The 22,974-nt window shown below is 41.7% G+C and overlaps 2 protein-coding genes, 1 long non-coding RNA gene and 1 other non-coding gene across 9 annotated transcripts in view; all 4 read left to right on the forward strand.

Moving 5' to 3' along the window:
* Positions 1–5: 5 nt before the first annotated feature.
* On the forward strand, positions 6–1,652 carry LOC113948052. The gene is made up of 3 exons (XR_003527965.1): positions 6–115; positions 797–964; positions 1,317–1,652. It is a non-coding gene; the product is annotated as an uncharacterized LOC113948052 (long non-coding RNA).
* A 2,315-nt stretch (positions 1,653–3,967) lies between these two features.
* RBMX (RNA binding motif protein X-linked) lies at positions 3,968–17,503 on the forward strand. 5 transcript variants are annotated; one of them, XM_027645259.1, is made up of 11 exons: positions 3,968–4,076; positions 5,341–5,467; positions 5,659–5,765; positions 11,144–11,315; positions 12,399–12,515; positions 12,849–12,984; positions 13,098–13,223; positions 13,300–13,403; positions 13,904–15,144; positions 16,037–16,133; positions 16,738–17,503. In XM_027645259.1, exons 2-9 carry the CDS (start codon positions 5,359–5,361, stop codon positions 14,209–14,211), a joined length of 1,179 nt encoding a protein of 392 aa, XP_027501060.1. In that variant the 5' UTR covers positions 3,968–4,076; positions 5,341–5,358; the 3' UTR covers positions 14,212–15,144; positions 16,037–16,133; positions 16,738–17,503. The 5 variants fall into 5 exon arrangements, with proteins under 5 accessions (XP_027501060.1, XP_027501062.1, XP_027501063.1 ...); XM_027645261.1 differs by having other exon boundaries at positions 13,315–13,403; XM_027645262.1 differs by having other exon boundaries at positions 12,870–12,984.
* LOC113948155 lies at positions 5,515–5,588 on the forward strand. Its single transcript, XR_003528017.1, has one exon. It is a non-coding gene; the product is annotated as a small nucleolar RNA SNORD61 (small nucleolar RNA).
* A 3,054-nt stretch (positions 17,504–20,557) lies between the features above and the next one.
* The window catches only part of ARHGEF6 (Rac/Cdc42 guanine nucleotide exchange factor 6), a 40,205-nt gene continuing 37,788 nt past the window's right edge, over positions 20,558–22,974 (forward strand). For both annotated transcript variants that reach the window (XM_027645361.1, XM_027645363.1), the window contains exons 1-2: positions 20,558–20,763; positions 21,780–21,863. In XM_027645361.1, the coding sequence (XP_027501162.1) occupies positions 20,599–20,763; positions 21,780–21,863 (249 nt within the window). In that variant the 5' untranslated portion in view covers positions 20,558–20,598. The remainder of the gene's footprint in view (positions 20,764–21,779; positions 21,864–22,974) is intronic.

Genomic DNA, 22,974 nt, shown 5'->3' on the forward strand with positions numbered 1-22,974 from the left:
GCGGCGCCTGCGCGGTGAGGGCGGGAGGCGCTGGGCGCCATCTTGGGGAAGGGCACCCCGAGGTTCGGGAGCGACAGGGCAAGCGGGGAGCGGCTTCAAACTGACAGAGGGCACGGTTAGGGGGGATATCGGGGAGAAATTCCTGACGGTGAGAGTGGTGAGGCCCTGGTACAGGTTGCTTAAAGAGGCCGTGGATGTCCTATCCCTGGAAATGTTCAAGGCCAGGTTGGACGTCACTCTGAGCATCCTGGTCTAGGGGAAGGTGTCCCTGCCCATGGCAGCCGGTTTGGAACAAGATGATCTTTAAAGTCTCATCCAACCCAAACCGTTCTAGGATTCTATGATACCACAACCTCTTTTCAGGTTTTAGCCCCCAGCATTGTATCACAGAATCAATTAGTTTGGAAAATACCTCTGAGATCATCAAGTCCAATCCGTGACCATGACACTGAGTGCCAGGTCCAGTCTCTTCTTAAGCACCTCCAGGGACAGTGACTCCACCACCTTACTGGGCGGCCCATTCCAATGTCAAATCACCCCTTCTGTGAAGAAATTCTTCCTAATGTCCAACCCGAACCTCCTCTGTGGCAGCTTGGAACTATGTCCTCTCATCCTGTCGCTTGTTACCGGGGAGAAGAGCCTGACCCTAACCTGGCTACAACCTCCGTTCAGGGAGTTGTAGAGAGTGAGTGCGAAGGACTTAAATTGGATTTTACCAGCTCAGAAATTAGGGGTGAAAATTCAAGGTTTTGCATAGCAACCTTGAAGAATTATATTTGATGATTTTTTGCTGCAGCTTGTGATGTTTGCAGCCACAACAGTGGGATGGTGCCCCATGGCTCCTTGATACAGCGCAGCTACAGCTGTGCCACAGATGTGATGCCAAGCTCCAGGCTCACCTGCTCAGCTGGCAATGGCAGGAGCAGCACTCTGAGACAGCTGCAAAACCTGTCTGAGAAGCAGGGTAAGTGCAAGCAATAGCTGCAAGCCCAGCTCCATGCAACCATGGCAAGAGAGATACTCACTGTTGTCTGAGACATTGTGGTAAATGCATTGCTGTCAGTACTGGGTAGCAAACACCTGCATCTTCCTCTCTGTATTTCCCATTCATGCAAGCGGTTGCCACTCTAGTTTTCAACATTATATTTGTAATAGCCTGCAAAACCTCCATGTCCAACAATTTTAACCCATTTATCAATCAATAGTGAGTTGCCCTTACTGTAGGACAGTACCAGACAAAAGAATAAAGAGCATATAATAATTGTTTATCTTGTGGCTCTTCAGCTGAGCCTGGAAAATTTGTGTTGTCATTTCAGGCAGCTCCAGCTATGTCTTAGGGATCTGTGATCCACCTCATATTGATAAACTGAAAGGGGCCACAATGAGATCCCAAACAGATGATTTGGGAGGAGTACATTAGGGAGTTCCAGTTTAGAAATGGCTGAGAAAGTCAGTGCCAGAAACAATTATTTTGTGCTGCTTTCATCCACTCTAGCCTGAGTTTTCTCAGTTTTGCTGAATTTCTATAAATAACTATCAACTGACAGTGCCTGCAAAATTGCTCCTTGTCATGAAAGTATTAAACTGATCTTTTCAGTTATTAGTTTTTGAATGTATATCTCAAGGGAATTACATTTCCTTTTTTATTCGTTCTGAGTGAGTCCTGTGTGATCAGATTATTTATGTATTCATTAGTCTCCATCCCCCAGCTCTCCTAAACCCTTTATCCATTTTAAACCACAAGTATGATGAACTCGGTAAAAGGCCAATGTTTGATGATAATACGCAGCATGGTACAAGGGAAATCCAAAATATTGTCCTCTGCATGAAAAAGTTTGTAGTTTAAAATCAACCACATTGTTAAACATCCTAGGATTCATTTGAGAGAGTGACATTTTAGTCAAGAGCTACCATGAAAATCCAGCAAATGCTACCCTCGTAGATTGTTGTCCACCCCTCCCATCTAGTGGGCTCATTTTTAGGGTTACATAAGTAACATACTTAATTACATTTTTTCTGCTTTGGAAAATGTAAGGAAAACTTCCTAAGCTGTGATGATGCATGGGCAAGTATATCTGTGCTAGTTAGAGAGCAGCTGTCCTCTGTGTAAAGGTTGGTGGAATTTTCTGGGTCTCTGTCTCCCCAGTTGTGCCATCCAAGTCCATTTCCTATTCCATAGGGGCCAGTATTAGGACCTCATATTACTACCTTAATTTCGTATTAGAAAATGCAAAGTTGAGAAATCACTTGCAAAAGAAACTGTCATAGCTCTTCAGCCTTGACCTTCTTGCTAAAGAGGGATTAGTTTCCTTTCAGACTGCAGTTTGTTCTCTGATGATTTCTGTAGTTTCTCTACAAAAAATCAAATTTTTGGGAATAAAAGAAAAGGAAAGGAGGGGGAAGAATTGTAAGAATTAAAGAGTTATGTATCCTCTAATCCTCTAGGAAAGGATCTGTCTCACTGAATTTGGAGTGAGACTACACATGCTCTATGCAGGGAGACACGGTAAAATTCTCTTCCAGTTTGCACTGAGGATGCACCCAGGTTTTGATGAGAATCCTGATGAAGATATCTCTTAGGACAAAGGACAGAAGAATTAGGCCCTGATACAATTACAGCAGTAATGTTCAAATGCTGTTTCAAACATGATTATGTTCATGCTGATCCCACCAAGCTACATGTACAGTACATGTTAATACACGAGCTACATGTACAGAATGTTAATAAAATGAAGCCTGGAGTTACCAAATATTTCACTCTTGTAATCATAGAAGGAAAACCAGACTTTAGTTTGCACATGCTTATCTTTCCAATTACTCGTGAGGCAGTCAGCAGATACACTGTGTGTCAGAGACGCACACAGAGACCACACATACATAGAGACCTTTTTTACCATGTTTCTTACAGGACTAACAATTCGCTTTAGTTTTCACTATGCATCCCAGGGAGCCTCTGAAGTTTAAATTCTTTTGTATTGAAACTAGAATTTGAAGCTTTTTTTCATATGATAATTGGATGAGGATCTGGCAATGCCATTCTTCAGCAACCGCATTGATATCACGGGCAGTGCTCGCCCACTTCATTACGAAGGTCATCTTTCCCTTTTCCCATGCACAGTAACAGCATCCAAAAACTCTGAACATCCACACTGGAAAGGAGATCATCTCCAAGAATGTACTGGAGTCTAGAGCAGTGTTTGAGAGCTCCCTTCCTTTGTGTTCTCAACACAAGATGTTGCTTCGTGCTTTCCCTAACACAAAGAGCAGCTGAATATCTGTAGCTGGCAGAGGAGACTGAAAAACTGAAGATAGGAATAGAGTCTGATGCTCTCTTATCAGGATGGAGCAATTATGCAGCTCTGTGACTGTAACAGCACAGGGCAGTGTCTGTGGGATGCACAGACCCTGTGGCACATCCCAGAAATAAATGTCTAGAGAACATGCAAGGGAGAACTTAGAAGACTGGGTGTTGGTTAGACTGGATGACCAAGAAAAAAGGCCTTGGTGACTATTAATATGTTTAGATAATCTACAAGTTCATATTATGAAAATTTAGCCAATTTTTGCATGCATGTATTTCCCCCTAACTTTTCTGCTATCTGGTTTAGCCATCCAAAGAAAATCTCCACAACTGAACTTCAAGTATAAATAATTTAAAACTGGAGTTAGTTGACACAGTAACATGTCCAGGTGGGTTTGGAACGCCTCCAGAGAGGGAGACTCCATGCCCTCCCTGGGCAGCTTGTTCCAGTGCTCTGCCACTCTCAGTGGTTCTTCCTCATGTTGAGGTGAAACTTGTTGTGTTTTAGTTTATGACTCCTCATCCTGCCGCTGGGCACCACAAAGAAGAGTCTGGCACCATCCTCTTGGAGATATTCCCATGCATTGATGAGATCCTCCCTCAGCGCCCCCTCTCCGGCCTACCCAGCCCCGGCCCCGCTGGCCCGCGCGCGCCCCCTGCCGGGCCCGGCGCCGCCGCATCCGGGGCTCGGGCGGGTGGATGACGTCAGCGCTATAAAGGGCCGCAGCGCCTTTGTTCGCCCCCATTGCGCAGTTGCGGCTCGGCGCGGGCGGAGGTGAGTGCGGGCCGGGGGCTCTGCGGGCGGCACCACGAGGCCATGCGGGGACCCGCGGGGAGAGGCCCGGTCCGCGTGGAGGGAGCCGCGTGGCGCGCCCGTCGCTGCGGGGCGGAGGCGCGGCCGGGCCCGTTTGTCTGCCCGCCCGGCCCCGCGTGGGGCGGCGGGGTCCGCGCGGCGGCGGCGGGAGAGGGGGGTCCCGGCGCCGTGAGGCGCGGCGGCCGCCATTTTAGGTGTGAGGGGTCCCTCCGCATCCCCGGGGAGGGCGAGCGGGGGACGGCGGGAGCGCGGGGCCAGTGGCTCGGGCCGGGGCCGAGCCGTGGGGTGGGTAAGCGCCGAGGCGGCCGCCGGGCGCGGGGAGGGAGAGAAGCTGCTGCCAACGGCGGCCGCCATTTTGTGGCGGTGCCCGAGCCCGCGGAGGGTCCGGCGGCCCCCCGGGCCTGTGTTCGGAGCGCGGCCCCACACGGGCCCCGTGCGGCCCGGCCCGGCCCCGCCGGCCGCCTGCTCCCGGCAGCGCTTTGTCCGCGCTCTCCTTGCGCCTGTGCCGGGGGCTTCCCTCTATCGGCCTGGAGCCAGGCGGGCAGCGCTGGTCCACAGGCGCCGGGCGCCCTGCCAGGCACTGAGAGCTTGGGCTTTGTCTTCGGCTCGTTTTTTTTTTTTTTTTTTTAAGCCCTCCCGCCCCCGCCTTGCTTTAGCCGTGGCATTGCTGTGTAGAACTGCAGTGGTCGTCTGGTGTCTGTTCAGGCTCATACGTTGTGTAGGCCAGGACCTTGGCTCGAAATACTTGAAATAATACAAAGAATGGGCTTCGTTTGGGAATACCGGCCCACGATGCCTTTAAATGTTAAAAATTTTATATTACTTGGACAGATTAAGTAAATTTCTTGAAAAATCCACGATGGGATTTAAAGGAAAGGAGTGGTAGGATTGACTTCAAGGGTAAAAAGAACAGCACCTCTGAAAGAGTTTTCATATTCACCAGTATTGCTTGATCTAACAGTACTTTGTTCCACTTTTCAAAGTTAACTGTATATTTTTGAAAGATACTGTATAATGTGAAGAAGTAACTGAGGGCAGTACTACTTTCAGAAAAAAATTAAATTTTTCTCATGTACTTTATATGTCATATTTCTTAATTAACATCTCCTTCAAGAAAATTTGCTTGTACTTTTGAGGAAAAAAGTCACTTATATTCCATGAAGTTGCATGGAAGTCTCTGTTGTAGTCTGATGTTTTGTTAATAACAGCATTGCTCTTTTAATAGGTCATTTACGGCGTCAAAATGGTTGAAGCAGATCGTCCTGGGAAGCTGTTCATTGGGGGCTTGAACACAGAGACTAATGAGAAAGCCCTCGAGGCTGTATTTGGCAAATATGGACGCATTGTGGAAGGTAAAGAGAAATTTTTCATTAAGATAATAAAAATGAGCAACAGCACAGCTGTGATGACTTTTTTTGGCGTTGATCATCTGAAATGATGGCGCTTCCATGTCCTCTAAGAAGTTCTGAGCTTAAAAAATTAAATAAAGCTGAAATGTTCCTGCCTAGTTACGGGAAAGGGTAACGTGGTTTTCTTTCTGCAGTCCTTCTGATGAAAGATCGGGAAACCAACAAGTCCAGAGGATTTGCATTCGTCACCTTTGAGAGTCCAGCAGATGCAAAAGATGCTGCCAGAGATATGAATGGAAAGGTAGGAATTAAGACCTTTTACAATAACATGTTGCTGTTGCTACTGTCCAGCAGTATAAATCTTTGGGGTAAATTAAGTTGTAATAAAAGCTGGAAAAACAATGGATTAGAAGATCTTGGAGACCAGTCAGAACGTCACATTTGGCAAATTGTCCCAGTCTCCATGATGCTGGAATTGCTTTCTCCTGGTCATGGCTTTGACAGTAGAAAGTGAAGTCTAGCTATCAGTTACACTCTTTATTGTTTTTAGTCCCTGATGGAGGGCTTTTTAGTAGTCAGCTCTCCATTTTTGTGTGTTTCTAATGTTTGCTTGTTTGTTTTAAATCATACTCTAAAGCAGTACTTTGTGAAATACACTTCAGGGAAGTGACTTACCTGAAAACTGTTAATTGTTCCCTTAACATGGGTTGAATATGACTTTCCTGCTGTGCTGGAGCATTGATGAGCTCTCTGGTATTCTGTGGATAACCTGGGTTTGTGAGATGCATCATCAGTCTGCTTGGCACATGTGAGGGGCATCTTTCCAGTTAATGGGAAAGAGCTTTGCAGTTAGCCGGCAACTAAATTTGTTTAACACCCTAAAATGCAATGGTATGACTTTAAAAGGAAGTAAAAATGTGATATACATGTAATGTTTTTAAAAATACAGGAATTTTGGAGCAAAAGTTCTGAGATCAATACCAGGATAGTTTGTCAGCAATTGTAGGCTGCTATGATCTGTGTCTATTGCGGCATGTGCTTGAAAAGGTAGATGTAAGCTGGCAACTTGAAGGTCATCAGCTCCTTATCTTCATAGAGGTGCTGTCTCTTCAGGCAGTGAAAGGCATCTTAGTTCATTTGAATTTCAGACTCTGGTCCTCCCCATGCGTAATCTGAATGGTTGTGTTGAGGTCTAACTGCATTGGCCTTCTCAGCAGTGTCTCTTGAGATGACATTCATGTAATGTGTACAAGCCTCAACTGATTGTGGTTAAATAACTCCTAGGATTTTGATATCTGTTTGTCTGGTTAGCATAAGACATTGAAGTGAAAGAAAAATGTCCGTTACTGAAGTCAGTAAGTAAAGCAACTTTAAGAATAAGAAAATGAGCTTGTAGTGTTCATGGTGAACACAAATAGTAAAATTTCTTTGGTTTGAGTTATAGCAGGCTTTCTGCTCCATGTGCTGGTGTTTCTGGGTGCTTTAGGACAACCTCATGACAGTGTTACTTTCCTTGAAAACTTGCTTCCTTTTTAAACAAGTTAGTTTTTGTCAAGGCAGAGAGTAACAAATTCAGATAATGTTCTTTCTAAACATCTTTAAAGGTGCTCCTTTTATTGAATTTATTTCTCCGTCGTGTAGTTTGCTGCAATTCTGAAGACTTGTTTACTGCTGTGTTCAGACACCTAATTTCCTCTGAAATAGTCATTACCCTGAATCCTCACATAAGGTAACTTCAAGCACCAATAGGTAATTGTCAGACTGAAAGGAATTCAGTCACTAATCCTAAGTGTTTGTGGAGTGCAGCTCGCAAATGAAAATCCCTTTGAAAATAATCACCAACTGTTCTACCTCTTGAATGTTGTGCCATGTGTTTGGTCACGTTGGAAATATTCGGGGAAGCAATGCTTAGCAAAGTAGCTAAATGAGACAGTGTTTGTGGCTGAGGTAATGTCTGCTTGTTCTGGAATGCACCATCTGCATCACTGTCAAGAAATGCTACAAAGGACTGCCTTGTGGATCATGGTTCTCATGGTTTTGTTTTCAACACTATAAATCTAGAAGTATCTTCATCTGCATGAAGTTTGAACGGCAAATAATGTATGAAAAGAACAGTCTCAATTGGCATGTGGCCTAGAATGTTCCCTGGTCCGGCTTGCTTTGGCCATGGATATGAAAGATGTTCATGAGGTGGTCTCTCAGTCTCTCACACTCATCTTCAGAAAGCCTTCTGGACAACAGGTACTGCTTGTAATCTAAAAAGACTCTGCATTCAAAGTTTGAGGAGGAGTGGTGTTTGAGGCCTGCTGTGGGAAGAGATCATTGTCATACATCACAACTTGAAGTTTTTCTGGTCATTTGGAAAGGATGGATTGGAGCAGTCTTGAGGATTTCAGGCACTTAAGAAGCAGCAGTAGAAGCCCTGTGCAGACTGCAGTTCAAGCAGTCTATAAGGAATTAGATGACCTGTCCAGCCTGGGGAAAGCGTTCTGTGTGCTCAATCTGTCATCCCAGGGGAATTCAAAGTTGTAGCCAATCGAAGAGACTGACTCAATAGATTCTGCAAGAGTGAATTGGCATTTGATTTTTTTTTTACTTTGCAAGTGTTCATGAAAATTGTATAGCCAGCATTTTGCACCTATCCGGGTGGGGGGGAAAGGAAGGAGATTGTGCTTCATTCCAAATTGGGACAAGCATAGACTAGTCAAAGGTTGCTTGTCGAGAATTCATTTCAGTCCTGCTGAAAGAGATCAGCGGAATTATTTTGGAGGTGTGATGGAGATTTTTCACTTCAACTACTTTGTGTGCAGAATTGGATCAATGTTAGCATGTCTGAGCAGCACAGAAGAAATCTACAAGTACTTTATCACAGCAGATTATCTGCCTTCTTTAAGAAGAAGCTTAATTCATGGCAGTCTGCATCCCGATGTCACGAAATGCATGTGCTTACCTGGACACAAGTGTGCTGGATACTCCCAAGTCATTTGGTGCAGTATGCTGTTCCTCACAGTCTTCTGATTTTAAATCCTTAGGAAGAAATGGATAACTAAAGAGAGAATATGACCTTAAGGGAAAGCTCCAGGACAAGCCAAAGACTTAATTCCAGTGCAGACCTGCCAAGCCAGCTGTTAAAAGGATGGAAGCAAATGCTGCAGTCCAAACAGTGTAAAGTGTACTCAGCACTATAGAAGGTTGTCTTCCTTTAATGGGACAGACTTTCCTTTTCCTTTGGAGAAGAAGTGATATACGATGTAGAAGCTTAGCCTGATAAGAGATGATCTTCAGTTCTTGAATATATATGGTGAAAGGAAACCCCCTCTGTGGCATCAAGGAACATGCGGAAATGGTGGAGTCACTGCAGCATCAACAATGAAATGATCCATTGGAGAGGAAAGCCCTGTGTGGTGTTAGGTCCAGTTTCATCCAAATTTTTGGAAATACTTTGATTTCTGCCCCACTCCCAAAATTTTACAAATTTCATTCATCTTTTCTGTTGGAATGTGGAACAGTTTGCAGGACAGTTCTCTGTGTTTGGTTAAGGTTCCCTGGCTCACCTTACAAAGCTGTACAGATTGTTCATGCCACATATAGGAGACTTTGATTGCCAATCTATTACTGTCCTTAAATGATTTGTATCTTAAATTATTTTTCATGTGTTTTAGCACCAAGATGACTCAACTTTCTGGTGCTCATATGATACTAAAAATGCTACTGTAACACTCTGAATGAGGGTTCTAAACAGGAATTAATAAGTGTTCATGTTGACAGCTGTTGCTTTCAGCTCATTGAAAAAAATCCCATATTTTGAGATGGACTGTGTTTTATCTGTTTGGTGAGATAAGACCTTTTGTCTTTGAGCTAAGAACCTATAAAATGTTGTCCCCTCTGCTTTAAAATAGGGACAAACTTTGACAACTTCTGGTTAACAAAAAAATTATTCTTGGACCTAATGAAAGGTCTTTCTGGACCTAAGGCATACCTTTTAAAACTGCTTGTGTAAAGCAGCCTGCAAAGAAACCTGTTTTCTGCCTAACTCAGATGCATAAGTACAAGGCAGAAGAAAATAAAAGGAGAAATAAGTAAAACTGTACCTCCTACATAAAAAAAAAACAAACCTTGAACCTAGCATGCAGGTTTTCAGAACCCATGCTAGCAGAAGGGGATGGTGTTTGCTTTCTAAACTTCAAGCTGTCAAGAATAAGCCATGACATTGAGGATGGCAGTGGGCATGATGGCAAAGCTTAAGGCTTCAAGGCCACTGTTCCTGTCTCATCCTGAACGATGAGACATCTCTCAGTATGAATTCTGATGGCAAAACAATATGATACAAACTGAGAAGTTCCAGTGATTAGAGGTACTAATGCTGCTGGAATGTTTCAGCTTGCCAAAAGGCTTTTTGAGGAACCTTCCGTAAGTAAAATATTTTCATTAAGTCAAAGACAGGACCAATATGATTTTGCTAGTATTCCTTATTTTTTTTCCCTCAAATGGATCAAGTTGGACCTGTGTACATCCACACAGATTTTTCAGACAGTAGCTACGACTACATGTGGTGGCAAAATACATGAGCTACTACAGTGGATGGTTTCAGAGAGGGCTAGATTTTGGTGGAGAACAAAAAAAGATATTGTACTTCAATAAAATATCAGTGCAGATTAAGACACTACTAGCATTTCTTTGTGTTAATTTATTGCAGCAAAGAAGTGCAATAAACAAAAGTTTCTGCCTGATAAATAATTAGTTTTTTAGGCAGAGTTAAATATTTAACTGCTAAAAGGGCAAATAAACCATGTTTGCCAGGATAGGTGTGCAGTAACCTAATTTCAGCAGAGCTTGTGATCTTACTTCTACTATAATTGCCAAACATGTGATGCCTGAAAGATTATACAGAAATTTGATTAATTAAGTTGAGTTACTCAACATGTGTTACCACCTGCTCACCTTTGAGGTATAACAGCAGGCTGCAGAGGTCCTGTTATTGCAGATCCGTATTCCAGAAAAAGCTCCCATTTTTGTCCTACAAAAAAACCCTCCAACCACACAACAGAACCCACAAACAAAAATACCCCAACCACATGGAAAACAAGTAATAGAGTAAATTGTGACAGTCACCTCGTTTGAAAACCCAACTTGAAACACTAGAAAGAAGGGGTGAATTGTCATACTCAGTCTGCTGTGTAGATGCTGAAATTACTTCTAAATGCGTCAGTGATCACCGTGTTATCAGGACATCAAGAAAATGTACTAAACGGCCTCCCCATTGCCAGAAATCCCAACTGAAGCTAAGTTACGTTCAGCTTAATCCTGTAACTACTGGTGCAGTCCTAGTTTGATACGAAAGTACGTGGCAATTGAAAGTAAATTGTAGATCATATATCATGTTTCATTTACAGAATAAATGACGTGGGGCTGCCGTAATCATTGGACGCTTGTGTTTTCACTGAAAGTCCTTTCTGATGCTGCTCTGTATTTTTTTTTCATCAATACAACAAGAATGAAGTACTGTAGAAATTGAAATTAGGCCCAACATGCTGCTGAGTACTAATACTGAAGACTGAAATCAGTTCTAGAGTTGCTCTAACTTATAAAATGGAAGCCCTATAATAGTGAAGCAAGAGGGGCTTGATTTAAGAAATACAAACATGACTGAGCAGTTAAGTAAAGCAGCTTCTTCTTTAGTCATTAGATGGGAAAGCAATTAAAGTGGAACAAGCAACCAAGCCATCCTTTGAGAGTGGTGGTAGGCGTGGGCCGCCACCCCCTCCCCGAAGCAGAGGTCCTCCCAGGGGCCTTAGAGGCGCAAGAGGCGGAAGTGGCGCGAGAGGACCACCTTCAAGAGGGAGTCACTTGGGTATGTATTGACCTCTCTCATTATATACTTGGACAACATACAAGACAATCCCATTGGAAGATGACAATAATCCTACTGGAAAAAAAAAAAGTCAAACAGCCAAATAGTGCACTCCTTGTTCTTTATTAAAATGATGAAATATGATTTCGGCAGTTTAGTAAAATTTTTGATTAGGCAAGTACACCTTAAGAAAAGGCTTTCAAATATGAAGATTCCTTTCTACAACTAACACTCCACTTGACTTTTGCCTATGAAAGAAAAACAAAACTCCTGCCTTGCACATGAGAAAGGAAGCTTTCTGGTATTCAAGTTGAAAAAGTGATTCTCTTCCACCAGGGAAAGGGAACTGTCGTTCATTCTTACTAGCAAGAGGACTGAACTTAGAAAATTCTAGGACTGATCATTCTAGATCATATTGGGAGTTAGGGCAGCTAAGCCTTGTTTGTTGTTACAAAATAGTGTGTTGAGTTGAAGCTTTCTGAAGTGGAACAGTAGTACATTACTTGATACTGGATATTCCTTAAGATATAGCTATTGATTCAGACTTCAGTATCAAAACAAAGCTCTGTAAAAACAAGCAAGCAGCACCTGAGGTATAACAGTAAAAGCTGTAATGCAGAAAAAAAACCTGGAAATAGTGAAACTTCTCTCTTGCAGAGTCTGTGTAGTAGGTTCTACAGACTCGGTAGTGCCTCTGTTCCCTCTCTGTAGGGCTCTTACCTAGTACATCTTCCCAGGTGGCTCTTGTCTTCTGAGAACAGTAACTTGTTGAGTATTTAAGCTGTGACTGATTACAGATATCAGCTGTCTTTTTTCCCCTTCTGTCACACCCTGTGACTTTTGGATAAGTTCTAAAAGACAATTTCTTGACAGGAGTTTAGGCTGTGGAAAGTTTGGCTCTCAATTCTGCCAGTAGCATTTAGTATGGGCTAGAAGACAAGGCTTTGGGAGATCTAACTTTAGCGGTTTACTGTTGATCGTATAGTGGTAATAATGGCACTCAGGTTACTGTAGTTCAGGCTTTAGGGTCGTGCAGTTGAGTATCACAGAAATAATAAGTTGGTTCATGGCTTATTCCTCTAGGGTCTTCTCGAGGGCCACTTCCCATGAAGAGAGGTCCACCTCCACGAAGTGGAGGCCCTCCACCTAAAAGATCGGCACCTTCGGGACCAGTGCGTAGCAGTAGCATGGGAGGAAGAGGTAAGGACTTTGACTTAATTAGTTGCTTGGTCAGCTGTAGCACCAGTTTTCCTTCAGAAACTGATGCAAATCATTGATTCTAACTTCAGTCTACAGTGGGATTGGTATATTTTTCTAATTTTTAATTCCTTTCATACCAATATAATTTTGTAGCTGTTGGGAACAATTTGGTGTGATTTGAGTATGATCCTTTTAGTGCTACTTTTAAACTGTACAAGCAGAAATGTAAAGTGCTGTAATGTGGGCTACAGAGATACTTTTAAATTGCTCTAAACAATCTACTAATACTTGCCAAGAGTCTCTTGTCTGACTAAATGCTAATTAAGTTTAAAGATCTGGACTGCTTCTCTTCAGCTCCTGTGTCACGTGGAAGAGATGGTTATGGTGGTCCTCCCCGCAGAGAACCAATGCCATCACGGAGAGATGTCTACATGTCTCCAAGAGATGATGGCTATAGCACTAAAGATGGGTAAATTCTTTTCCTATTTTTGGTGGGGTGGTTTTTTGTATTCAGAGAAGAATGTTGATTCCTGATCTTTTGCAATGTGACATGGCTGATGTGTCAGTTCTTGTTCTTTGTAGTTATTCAAGCAGAGATTACCCCAGTTCTAGGGACACACGGGACTACGCGCCACCTCCACGAGACTATGCTTACCGTGACTATGGTCATTCCAGTTCACGTGATGAATACCCCTCCAGGGGATATAGGTACCTACTGTTGGATTTTTCTCCTTGTCACTTTATTCTTGCTGTTATGTTACTGATCTGTACTAAGTCTTAGTAGTCTTTCCTCCTATAGCGATCGTGATGGATACGGTGGTGGACGCGACAGAGACTACTCAGATCATCCAAGTGGAGGCTCCTACAGAGATTCATATGAGAGTTATGGTAAGAATCCATTTTGAGGATCATGTAATTGTACAGGTGTCATAAAATCTGATTTTTACTAGGTTGCTTGCTTTAGGGGGAAGTGGCACACTTTTTTCCCCCTACAGTGAAAGTGCAGTTGTTGGTTATCATTTGATCATCTTGTTAAATAAGCTCTAAGCTAAAGAAGCAAAGTCTACAGTTCAGAATTACAACTGTCTCTGGAAAATATGGCTGAGTTTCTTCTCTAAAATAACAAGCTGTTCTGGAAATCCCAGTAAAGAGCCTGCCTGAATAAACAAACACCGTCTTCATTCCTTCAGAATCTTTAAATCCACTCACTGCCTGATACGCAGTCCCCACTTTAAGTACCATTAATGTGGCAGATTCTATTAAGAACATCTCAATACATACAAAAGAGTAGCAGTAAACATTTAAATACAGCAGTTCTGTAAATTCAGATTGAAATTGTTCTATATAACTCATGGTGTTGCCGTATTACCTGACCATTGACCCTGCAGGTAACTCACGTAGTGCTCCACCTGCACGAGGGCCCCCGCCATCATATGGTGGAAGCAGTCGGTATGATGATTACGGCAGCACACGAGATGGATATGGAAGCCGAGAAAGTTACTCAAGCAGCAGAAGTGATGTCTACTCAAGTGGCCGTGATCGTGTCGGAAGACAAGACAGGGGTCTCCCCCCCTCCATGGAAAGGGGCTACCCACCTCCTCGAGATTCTTACAGTAGTTCAAGCCGCGGAGCACCCAGAGGTGCTGGCCGTGGCGGAAGCAGATCCGATAGGGGTGGAGGCAGAAGCAGATACTAAAAACACTCTTAAACTTTTGGACCAAGACAGATTACTTCTCAAACGTGGAAGTTGTTCTATCTTTACTACCAGAGGACTACTAAAAGGAAAAGTTGTTTTTAACCTTTTTTTATTGTTGCCTGTTAAGTTTTCCCCTCCATGACTTTATGCTTTTGTGAAGCAAAGTTCAAACAATGTTTAATTTCATTTCAAAATTGTTAACATTTCTTTCAGAAAGCAGATGTTAAATGTATAAACTTGAGCTGTGTACTAGTGTTGTAATTTTCAAAGTAAAGTTTCCCTGAAATGCCACACTTCCCATCTGATTTTCGTCATGAATGGAAAAAGCAGTTCTTAAGATCTTCCACACAACATCCAACCATCTAACATGGAGATGGATTGTTCTACATGTTCAGCATCTCATTCTGAAAGTATTGCTTGTGATTTGGAGGGTGGTGGGGATGATTCCACACAAAGCTCAGTTGTGCCTAGAATTTGAAGTCACAGTGTTCCCAGTACTAAATGCCTTCAGATCCTTGTGTAAAGGAAAAGAGGATTTCATTCACTTAATCTGAAAAAGCAAGTGGATAATACTATTTTCTGCCTTCCTCCTGTTTCATAGGGAGTTTAAAAAGATCTCCCTTTCAAATAAGTCATGTACATTTAAGTCAGCTACAGACTACTGTTTAAAAAACAAACAAACCCCACAAACCATTGACCAATTCCATCAAAGAAGCTGCAAAACGATGCTTACTCATACTGTTTCAAATTTTTGCAACTCTGTAGTGTTTCACTTTTAAAGGAACATCTTTGATTCCAAAGGAGAAAATAAGATAAGCAAAGAAGTCTTTCTCTCCAACTTCTCAAAGGCTTATGGCTTCCTAAAAACAAGTGAATCTTTCAGCATTCCACAGCTGATTTAAAGCATCAAATGCCTGTGAAACAGCAAAGATGGTAAGCAAAGCAAACTAGTTTTTCAGTCTAAGTCAAAATTAAACCAGTTTACCTTCCTCTAGTACAGTAAGACAAGCTGCATGTCATGGCAATGGAAGTGCTGTCTAGATTTAAAAAAAAAAATATTCCAGTGTGCGTTAGAAATTCTCCAAATTCAACATTTCTTCTTGGATAAAAGCATTTATGGCATCAATTTTGAGACTAAAGGTGTAATGCAGCTCACTGTAGAAAGAATATTGCCACATAGGGTTGGGAGGGGGTATTTTGTGCCCAGTATGTTTCAGTGAAGATGCTTAAAGAGGCTGCATATACAGTATTCTAGCAAAATTAAAGCCTTGCGAAATCAGAAATTGGTTTAGATTGGCAACCAGCTTGACTAGTGGGAGTTTGAATCAAGCCATTGCAAACTTGACATTTAGCTGGATGCCTGACTTTGTTTAGTTTGACACTGCGTGGCAGGGATACCTGGTACATGTGGCAGAACCTGTGGCAAGTTGTTATGGCTCTGGTAAAGCCATGAAGTTCAAAAGATGCTCCTGACTATAGTAAACATGAAGACCTCCAACTAAAAAAAACAAACCACCAAACCACAAACCCAAAACCTTTGTACTACTGTTTAGTCCTCAGTAAATTTTGTCATTCAACTTATGGATTTAACATGGCAGTGCACCACTGAAAAGGAGTGAGAATCCATAAGCCATGCAACTTATCTCTAAACCATCCCAGTCCATTCCAAGCCAGTGAACCTTCCACCATTTAAAGAAGTAGTAAAACTTGCAACAGACTGATCTGCAAACCCAAGCTTTTGTCATCTTTTGAAATGGGGGGAAGCATTGTGTGTTTACATGTGCTGTAAAATGTATTTTTCTCAGTTTATTATATTTTTTCTTAGTTGCAGGGTGATAACTTCCAGAAGATACCACTGGAATGTAATGCTGGTTCATCTGCAATGATGGCAGAGATGAGTGGTGCCTGTGCCAGTGCATAAGGTAAATATTACAGCAGTGTAGTAGCTGGAAGAAAGATTGTGTTTGTAGGTTTGAATGGAACATCTTCATGTCTAAATATTTTTGACTTCTGTTAGAAGCTTGCAGGGGGAGGTGTAAGTAGGCTTTATAAGCTGACCAATTAGGAATGGCAGTGAGAGACTACTCATCTGCAAAAAGGGGTCCCATTTGAGTGCAGCTGAGCAAAAACATTTACAAATGCACTTCAAATCATATGCAGAGAGTACTTAGTCTATGAAGTTTTGCAAGAGCAGACCATAAAAATATGAATTTTTAATAAGAGGTGTCAGTATAGGCGTTTAATCAGTCTGGTTAAATGTGCAGAGTGAGCAGTTATACTAAGTATAATTTTGGATTAGGAATTGATCTCTGCAGAGGTCTTTGGATTGTATTAGACTTCAAGCATCTCTGGAATGGTTTAAAACTGTAGATATGAGATGGCTGTTGATGTACTTTCATATTCTTGGGACAGATCGAATACAAAACAAATGTATTCATTGTGTATATAAAAATAATTTAAAAATGATATAACTTTTTTGTCTCCTGGCCATTCAAGAGGAGACTAACTTGTGTTTCCTTTTTTCAGTTACGGTGACTAGAAGGTGGCAGTGCAGCAGTGGATATGCTTTGGAAAATGGAAGGATAACAAAACACAACTGCTGACAGCCTGGATTTTGAGTGTGGTGTTGCCCACCATTTGTTCTAGAGGGTTGTGTTAGCATTCAGGAGTTGCCTTTGAAAGTAGCACTACTAATCTCTTGGATATACAGAAAAGTTCTGGTGGAAGCCAAGTGCTGTGTGCCATGGCTGACATCATCCCAGAGTCCAGAGGGAGCCCACGGGTTGGTCAGCGCACACACGGCAGCGCGTTCTGCAGCAGAGAAGTACTTGGGTTGCCCTTCACATGTGTGCTTGCCATTTAATGCTGAAAAAAGAGCAAGTTGTACAGAAATTAGTCTTGGTCCTCTAAAACACAGAGGACTAAAGTGTTACAAGTTCTTCTTCACCAAGAAACCATTAAAAATGCTATATTCTTACATTAACAGTTCTGTCCAGGCCTTCTGGATGAGAGGAAGGAAGTGTTGATATACTGAGGCAATGTTAGTGATAAATCCCCAGAATAATTAGTGTGGTGTATGTACTCCAGACAGCACTGCATCCTCCCTTGCAAGTAGGTGCTTTCTTCAAAACTTTGCCTAGGTTTTGATGTGTTTTTATCTTGGATACATGTTGTTGTGCCAGTGTTTGTGAGAAGAATGCTCAGGCACTGGTACTTCACATAGAAAACTCTTAACTTCATATCCACTGAAGTACTTAAAACAATCACTGATAATAAAGTTTATACTGACTTTTGTGATAGACATGAAGTGATCTCATGTAAGAAATACTCAGTTCATAACGTGTAGCTAAAGAAGAAAAATCATGCATACGTTGTCTACAGATTTAAGTCTTTGGGTTTTGGGATGAGGATATCGCTTTACACTTCAGTTATGGGCTGCAGATTCTAGGAATAAGTCTGCAAGTACGTAGCAGATGGGTAGAATTGCAGTACTTGCCAGGGCTAATAAATTTACTGTTAAAAAAAAAAAACCAGCATCAGTTTTACTTTTTTTGCTAAAGTAAAAAAAAAAATATGTATTGCTCAGAGACTTATGGCGGAAAAGATTCCAAGAGTTCCATCTTGGAGGATTATTGCTATAAAGTGGTCTCTGTGTCTTTTCTGCAAGAAAGAATAACATGCTGTACTGTTAAGAGACTTATTTCTGGATGCTTATAGTCTGGATGCTGTTGTTCATGTTGAGGTGGATCATCCTATGTAAAATGTAATGCCAACATGGCAGCTATCATAAAAAAAAATACCTGCTTAAAATGCTAAATAATGAGGATGTGCCCCTGATTTTAAATTAGTGATGCATGTCAAACTTTATCATTGAAAGCCACGAGTTTAAATGTATCAGTAGATTCTGCTGCACACAGATAAGTCCAGTGATGGTCTTTGTGCTGGGTGTTTTCTCTCTGTGTTGGGAAAAAAGGGGGAATTACATAAATGCGAGTGGCTTTGAGGAGAACCACTCAGAATGGGTTTTCAATGTGTGATTGCTGTTCTTAACTTGGTCCCGTTGCTTCGCTGTTCTGATGTGTGTGCTGTCAGAGTTGCTTGGTAATTGGCTATAGGACACATGCCCCCTTTTATTTTTACCTTTTAAATAACACTGTGCTATTTAGTCATCACTGGTGTAAATCAGGCTGCAAATTACATAACTAAGTTGACTCTGCAAGAGATGATTGACAATTCACTATTTTGTCCCTGTCAGCAAATAACCAAAGTTGAAGCCTTCCCAAAGACCAGACCAGGCACTGTTCCTTCCCAAGTCGCTTTACCTTCATACTCTGGGTTTGCCACAATTAATTTCATTGTGGAAGTTGGTGAACAAGCTGCAATGTATTTAGATGAGTCCTTTATAGAAAATGGAAGGTTGGTCTTCAGGTGGCTAATCACAAACTCCATAAATTTTGGGGCTGTCTGAATATGCCTATCTGCAGGTCTTTTAAGCAGTTGGTAAGTGTTCAGGATGTGGGAAGTATTTTCATATAATTGTGGTTGTGACCACTAACATCTGCAACAACTGAATGTGAAACAGTCTTGAGACTAAACCTGCCCATCGACACAAAAGGTTTGCTTTAGAGAAGGGGTGGGTGAGGTACTTTGGTGTTCAGGTATGAAGCTGGTGTGCAATTTTCCCAGTGTTGGAAGTATCTCTCTTGCTCTTTACATAAGAAACTGCTGTGTTCTGATGAGGTGACTGAAGTGTCTTCCATATCAAAATTCTTGTCCCCAGCTGATCAGTGAGCGTTAGCAGTTACCTTGCCTACTACAGATTTGGAAAAAGAAACTGAAAACCAAAACTGCATGTCTCCATTTTGCAAAACACTAAAAAAAGACATTCAAAACAGTAGTGCTCATCAGAACTGGAAAAAGAAAAAACAACTGAAGTTGCAATTAGTCATAATTTTGAAATGCTTTGCACACACTGATAATTGTAGATGTGCCTCAGGAGAGAGCAGTGAGTTTTGATTGAGCCGCATCCAGTGTTACTGTTCATGCTGCACTGGCTGCAACCTTGTGTAAATGAGTATTTCCACACAATGGAGAACTGGAATTCATCCACAAGTCCTAGATAAGGTCAGAGGTGTGTCTAACCCTGAAAGGGCAGTTCTGATTTACTGGTGACTGTTAAAAATGGCCCTTAGGTAGGTCCCAGTACCAGTCATAACACCTGGAAAGCAGAGACACAAATCCATGCACATTCACAGTGTACAGTTTATCCTTTTGCTCTTCCATTTCTCCCTACCCTTTAGATCACAGGCCTAAACAGTTTGGGAATGCTGATGCCTTGAAAACAGTTCATTCAAGTAACAGGGTGAGGAATTGGCTCAGAACATTGCCACCAAGAAATTCTCGTCTCCAGGATAATTTGTTCCTGTTGGATTGCTTCAATCCATGATGTTCCAACTTCTTTGGCATCATCAACAGAATTGCTTCATTTTCCATCTGTTGTGGTGAAAGGACAGTTGAGATGACTGGACTGTTCTGAATTGCTGTGATAAGTAGTGATGGTTAGTACTGCCCCGAGCAGGGTGGAAAACTGATGGTACTGCCTACAATGGATCCTGAAGAGCTGGTGGAAAGGGACATCCTAACAGGACAAGTGAAATAGTTGGGAAGTTTCATTCTCAGCTTTGGATCACTTAAATTTCTGATCTTTTTAAAGTTGTCCATATGTTATGAGAGATTATCATCTTCCAAGAAAAATATTTTGTATTATCTGTGCACTTGTACACAATAGTTGAAAAAAACATTATTTGTGTATAAAGTACATTATCAGAATTTAAAAACCAGATAATAAAAAATTACTGTAAAAGGCAATTTTAATAACTAGGGCTGCCACATAAAATTGAAAATGTTTATTTAAAGTTAGTGTGACATTCCTTCAAATCATCATCACTGTGAATTCAGGTTTAACAATTAATACCTCATTATTTACAGTATTGACAAAACTACTTTGGGTAATAACCCCAAGTTCAGACCAAGTTTACCAGGTGATAGGTGCCAGCTGCCACATCACCAGATGAGATATTTTTGGTGCAATAAGTATTCACATGAAATACTTCTCAATAACGTTGAAAATGTAGTTAAAAATCTACTTGCTCTGTCTCTTACGAGTGCAAAGAACTATTTTATTTTTAAAAAGAGTTTCTTACCTTAGAGGAACTACTGGTTCCTAAGATTTGGTGAGATTCTGTGCCGAGCCAAAAAAAAAAAAAAAAAAAAAGTAGTTTCACACTTGAGCTGTGCAAGCAGCAGCAGAGGCAGGAAGATGCAATCACGGATGTGGGTTCCAGCGCGCTGCTGCACAGGACGGCGCCAGCGGCACAACTCTCCACCATGAATCCAGAAGAACAAACTGTAACGTGGCTTATTTCATTGGGAGTCTTAAATTCCCCCAAGAAAATAGTAGATGATCCAGAGGAGTTCCTGAAAACTTCTCTGAAAGATGGAACAGTGCTTTGTAAACTCATTAACCGACTTCTTCCGGGATCTGCAGAAAAGGTAATGCTTTCCAATGCATTTCACTACCCTGAGACAGAGCCCTGCTCAGAGGAACACTGCCCTGGGCATTTCGGGTCTGGTTTCCCTTGGTGAGAGGAGCTTCATGGGGGATAAATGTTTTACATTTAAGTTTCTAACACAGTAAAGTGTGTTTGTAGATTTAGTTCTTTGATTTTGTCTCTATGTCCAGAAAAAAAAACCCACAAGGTTGCATTTGGCCAGGTTACACGTGTTCAGTGGCAGGAAATACTGGACCTACCAGAGATCAGAATATCTTGGCTTTGAACAGAAGGCTATGCAGTTTGTATTTACGTAAATATCGTTAATTATGACTATAAATATATTCACTCTTTCAGAAGTCTTACTGCAAAATGCTTTGTTAGTCAGGAAGTACACTGGAGAAGCAGATTAGGGCAGGAATAAACAATAACCCTTGCATCCGGGCTGTTTGATCTGTCCCAAAGCCAGCAGATCCATTGGTATTGAAGCCATGTGAGTGCCTCCTGTTACTGTTTCATGAGGTGTGTATTTGCAGTCCAAAAGCATGATAAGAAACTGCAGGAGAAAAAAAGGAAAGGAGTCCAATGACAGATAGGAACTGGCAACACAAAAGAGAAACTGTTTCATTTAAAAAAACACCACAACAGGTTATCCACCCTATAAAACAGGAGCCTTTATTAAATTGTGCAAAGATCAGTTTTGCCAGCTCCTTATCTTTTGTTTACATGTGATGGTTTGGGGCAGCGTGTTGTTAAAGGTCATCAATTTCCCACTGTCACTTCAGGGCACTGTCACATGTTGAGATTTAAAACAAGATGCCGACCATTTCGATGTATTCATCACTTCCTCCAGTGGCTTTCTTCCTGCTTCGACAGCTTGCCTGCCACCCCCTCCCGCCCCCTGAAGAAGCTTCCCTAATTCAGTATAAAACGCACATGTCAATATTCATGCAGGCCCTCTCCACACAGGCGACACGGGAGGTAATGCAATGAGCTCAGTGGGTTTTCTTTCTTTAGTATTGCCTGGAGCCTAAAAATGAAGCAGATTGCATCAGTAATATTCAAGAGTTCTTGAAAGGCTGCGCACTCCTGAAAGTGGAGGTAAGTCAGCTTGGGTCCTTTCTTCTATTGTCTTGACTGTTTAATCAGCCTTGGGAAAGGGAGCCAGATATTGGAGGGACTAAGTCAGTATCCATTCCTCATCTTTTGTATTAATAGTATAAATCAAAGCATGGGTAGTTTAATATTCTGTTTGGAGAATTTGGAAACAGAGTTCATTGACTGTGAGCTTAACAGATTCCTTCTTGTCTTTTGAGACAAACCTAAATGCTCAAGCAGACATACATGCAGCAATAACAGGAGGTCTGTCTAAACAGACTTAAACCTCGACCTGTTTATGTAGGGTTTTTTTCATTATTAGAGGGAAGGAATTGCAGGTTTTAGCCTTGCTTTAATAGAAGGGTGAAATACTCTTAATACTGCAGTATTTTTTCATCCCCTTGCAACTGTTGCGTGAGATTCTGCCAAACACAAATTGTTCCTTACATGTAAAAACAATCCTAATGAAATGAAAAGACACCTTTTCAATGGCTATTCCTAATCCTATCTATGCTGATTCTTATGCTTAAGCATAGCTTGTGTTTGCAAGATCAGTCTACATGAATCACTTCAGAGTTCAGCTAATTTTCCCATCAAATTTTTTACTATTTGCCTATAGACTTGAAATTTAAAGACTTTTGTGTCACACTTAAATTCCTGCAGTAAAAAAAAAGAAACCTGTAACTAAGAATCATCACTGTCTTGTTTGAAATATGCTCAAGGTTGTGGAAAAAAGTATATTCTGAATACAAATTCTGCCAGAAGCAGGGACAGCATCCTTGGGCATTACACAGAATATTCATGCACCACTGTGAGAAAAGTCCATCCCACAGTAGCTCTGTTCCTGCATTTTTTCTTTAAAGGTCTAAACAAGCAAAGAGCCTTTGTTCTCTTCAGAGGTTTTTAGCTAACCAGCATGGGAATGTGCTCATTCCAGGAGTGTCTCCCTAGCCTGTTGTTTCCCAGTAATGCATTTCTTGAGCCTGCTGCAGCAGCCCAGTTTTAAGAGCAGATATATATAGAATCCCTGAAGGCCTATCACATCCAAAATCAGTTGTTGCCAGTCCTCTGGTACTGACCATGTGATTTCCTCCATTTTTCTGAGAGTTTATTT

This window comes from Corapipo altera, unplaced genomic scaffold, assembly GCF_003945725.1.
Source record: "Corapipo altera isolate COAL_440 unplaced genomic scaffold, ASM394572v1 65, whole genome shotgun sequence".
Taxonomy (NCBI): domain Eukaryota; kingdom Metazoa; phylum Chordata; class Aves; order Passeriformes; family Pipridae; genus Corapipo; species Corapipo altera.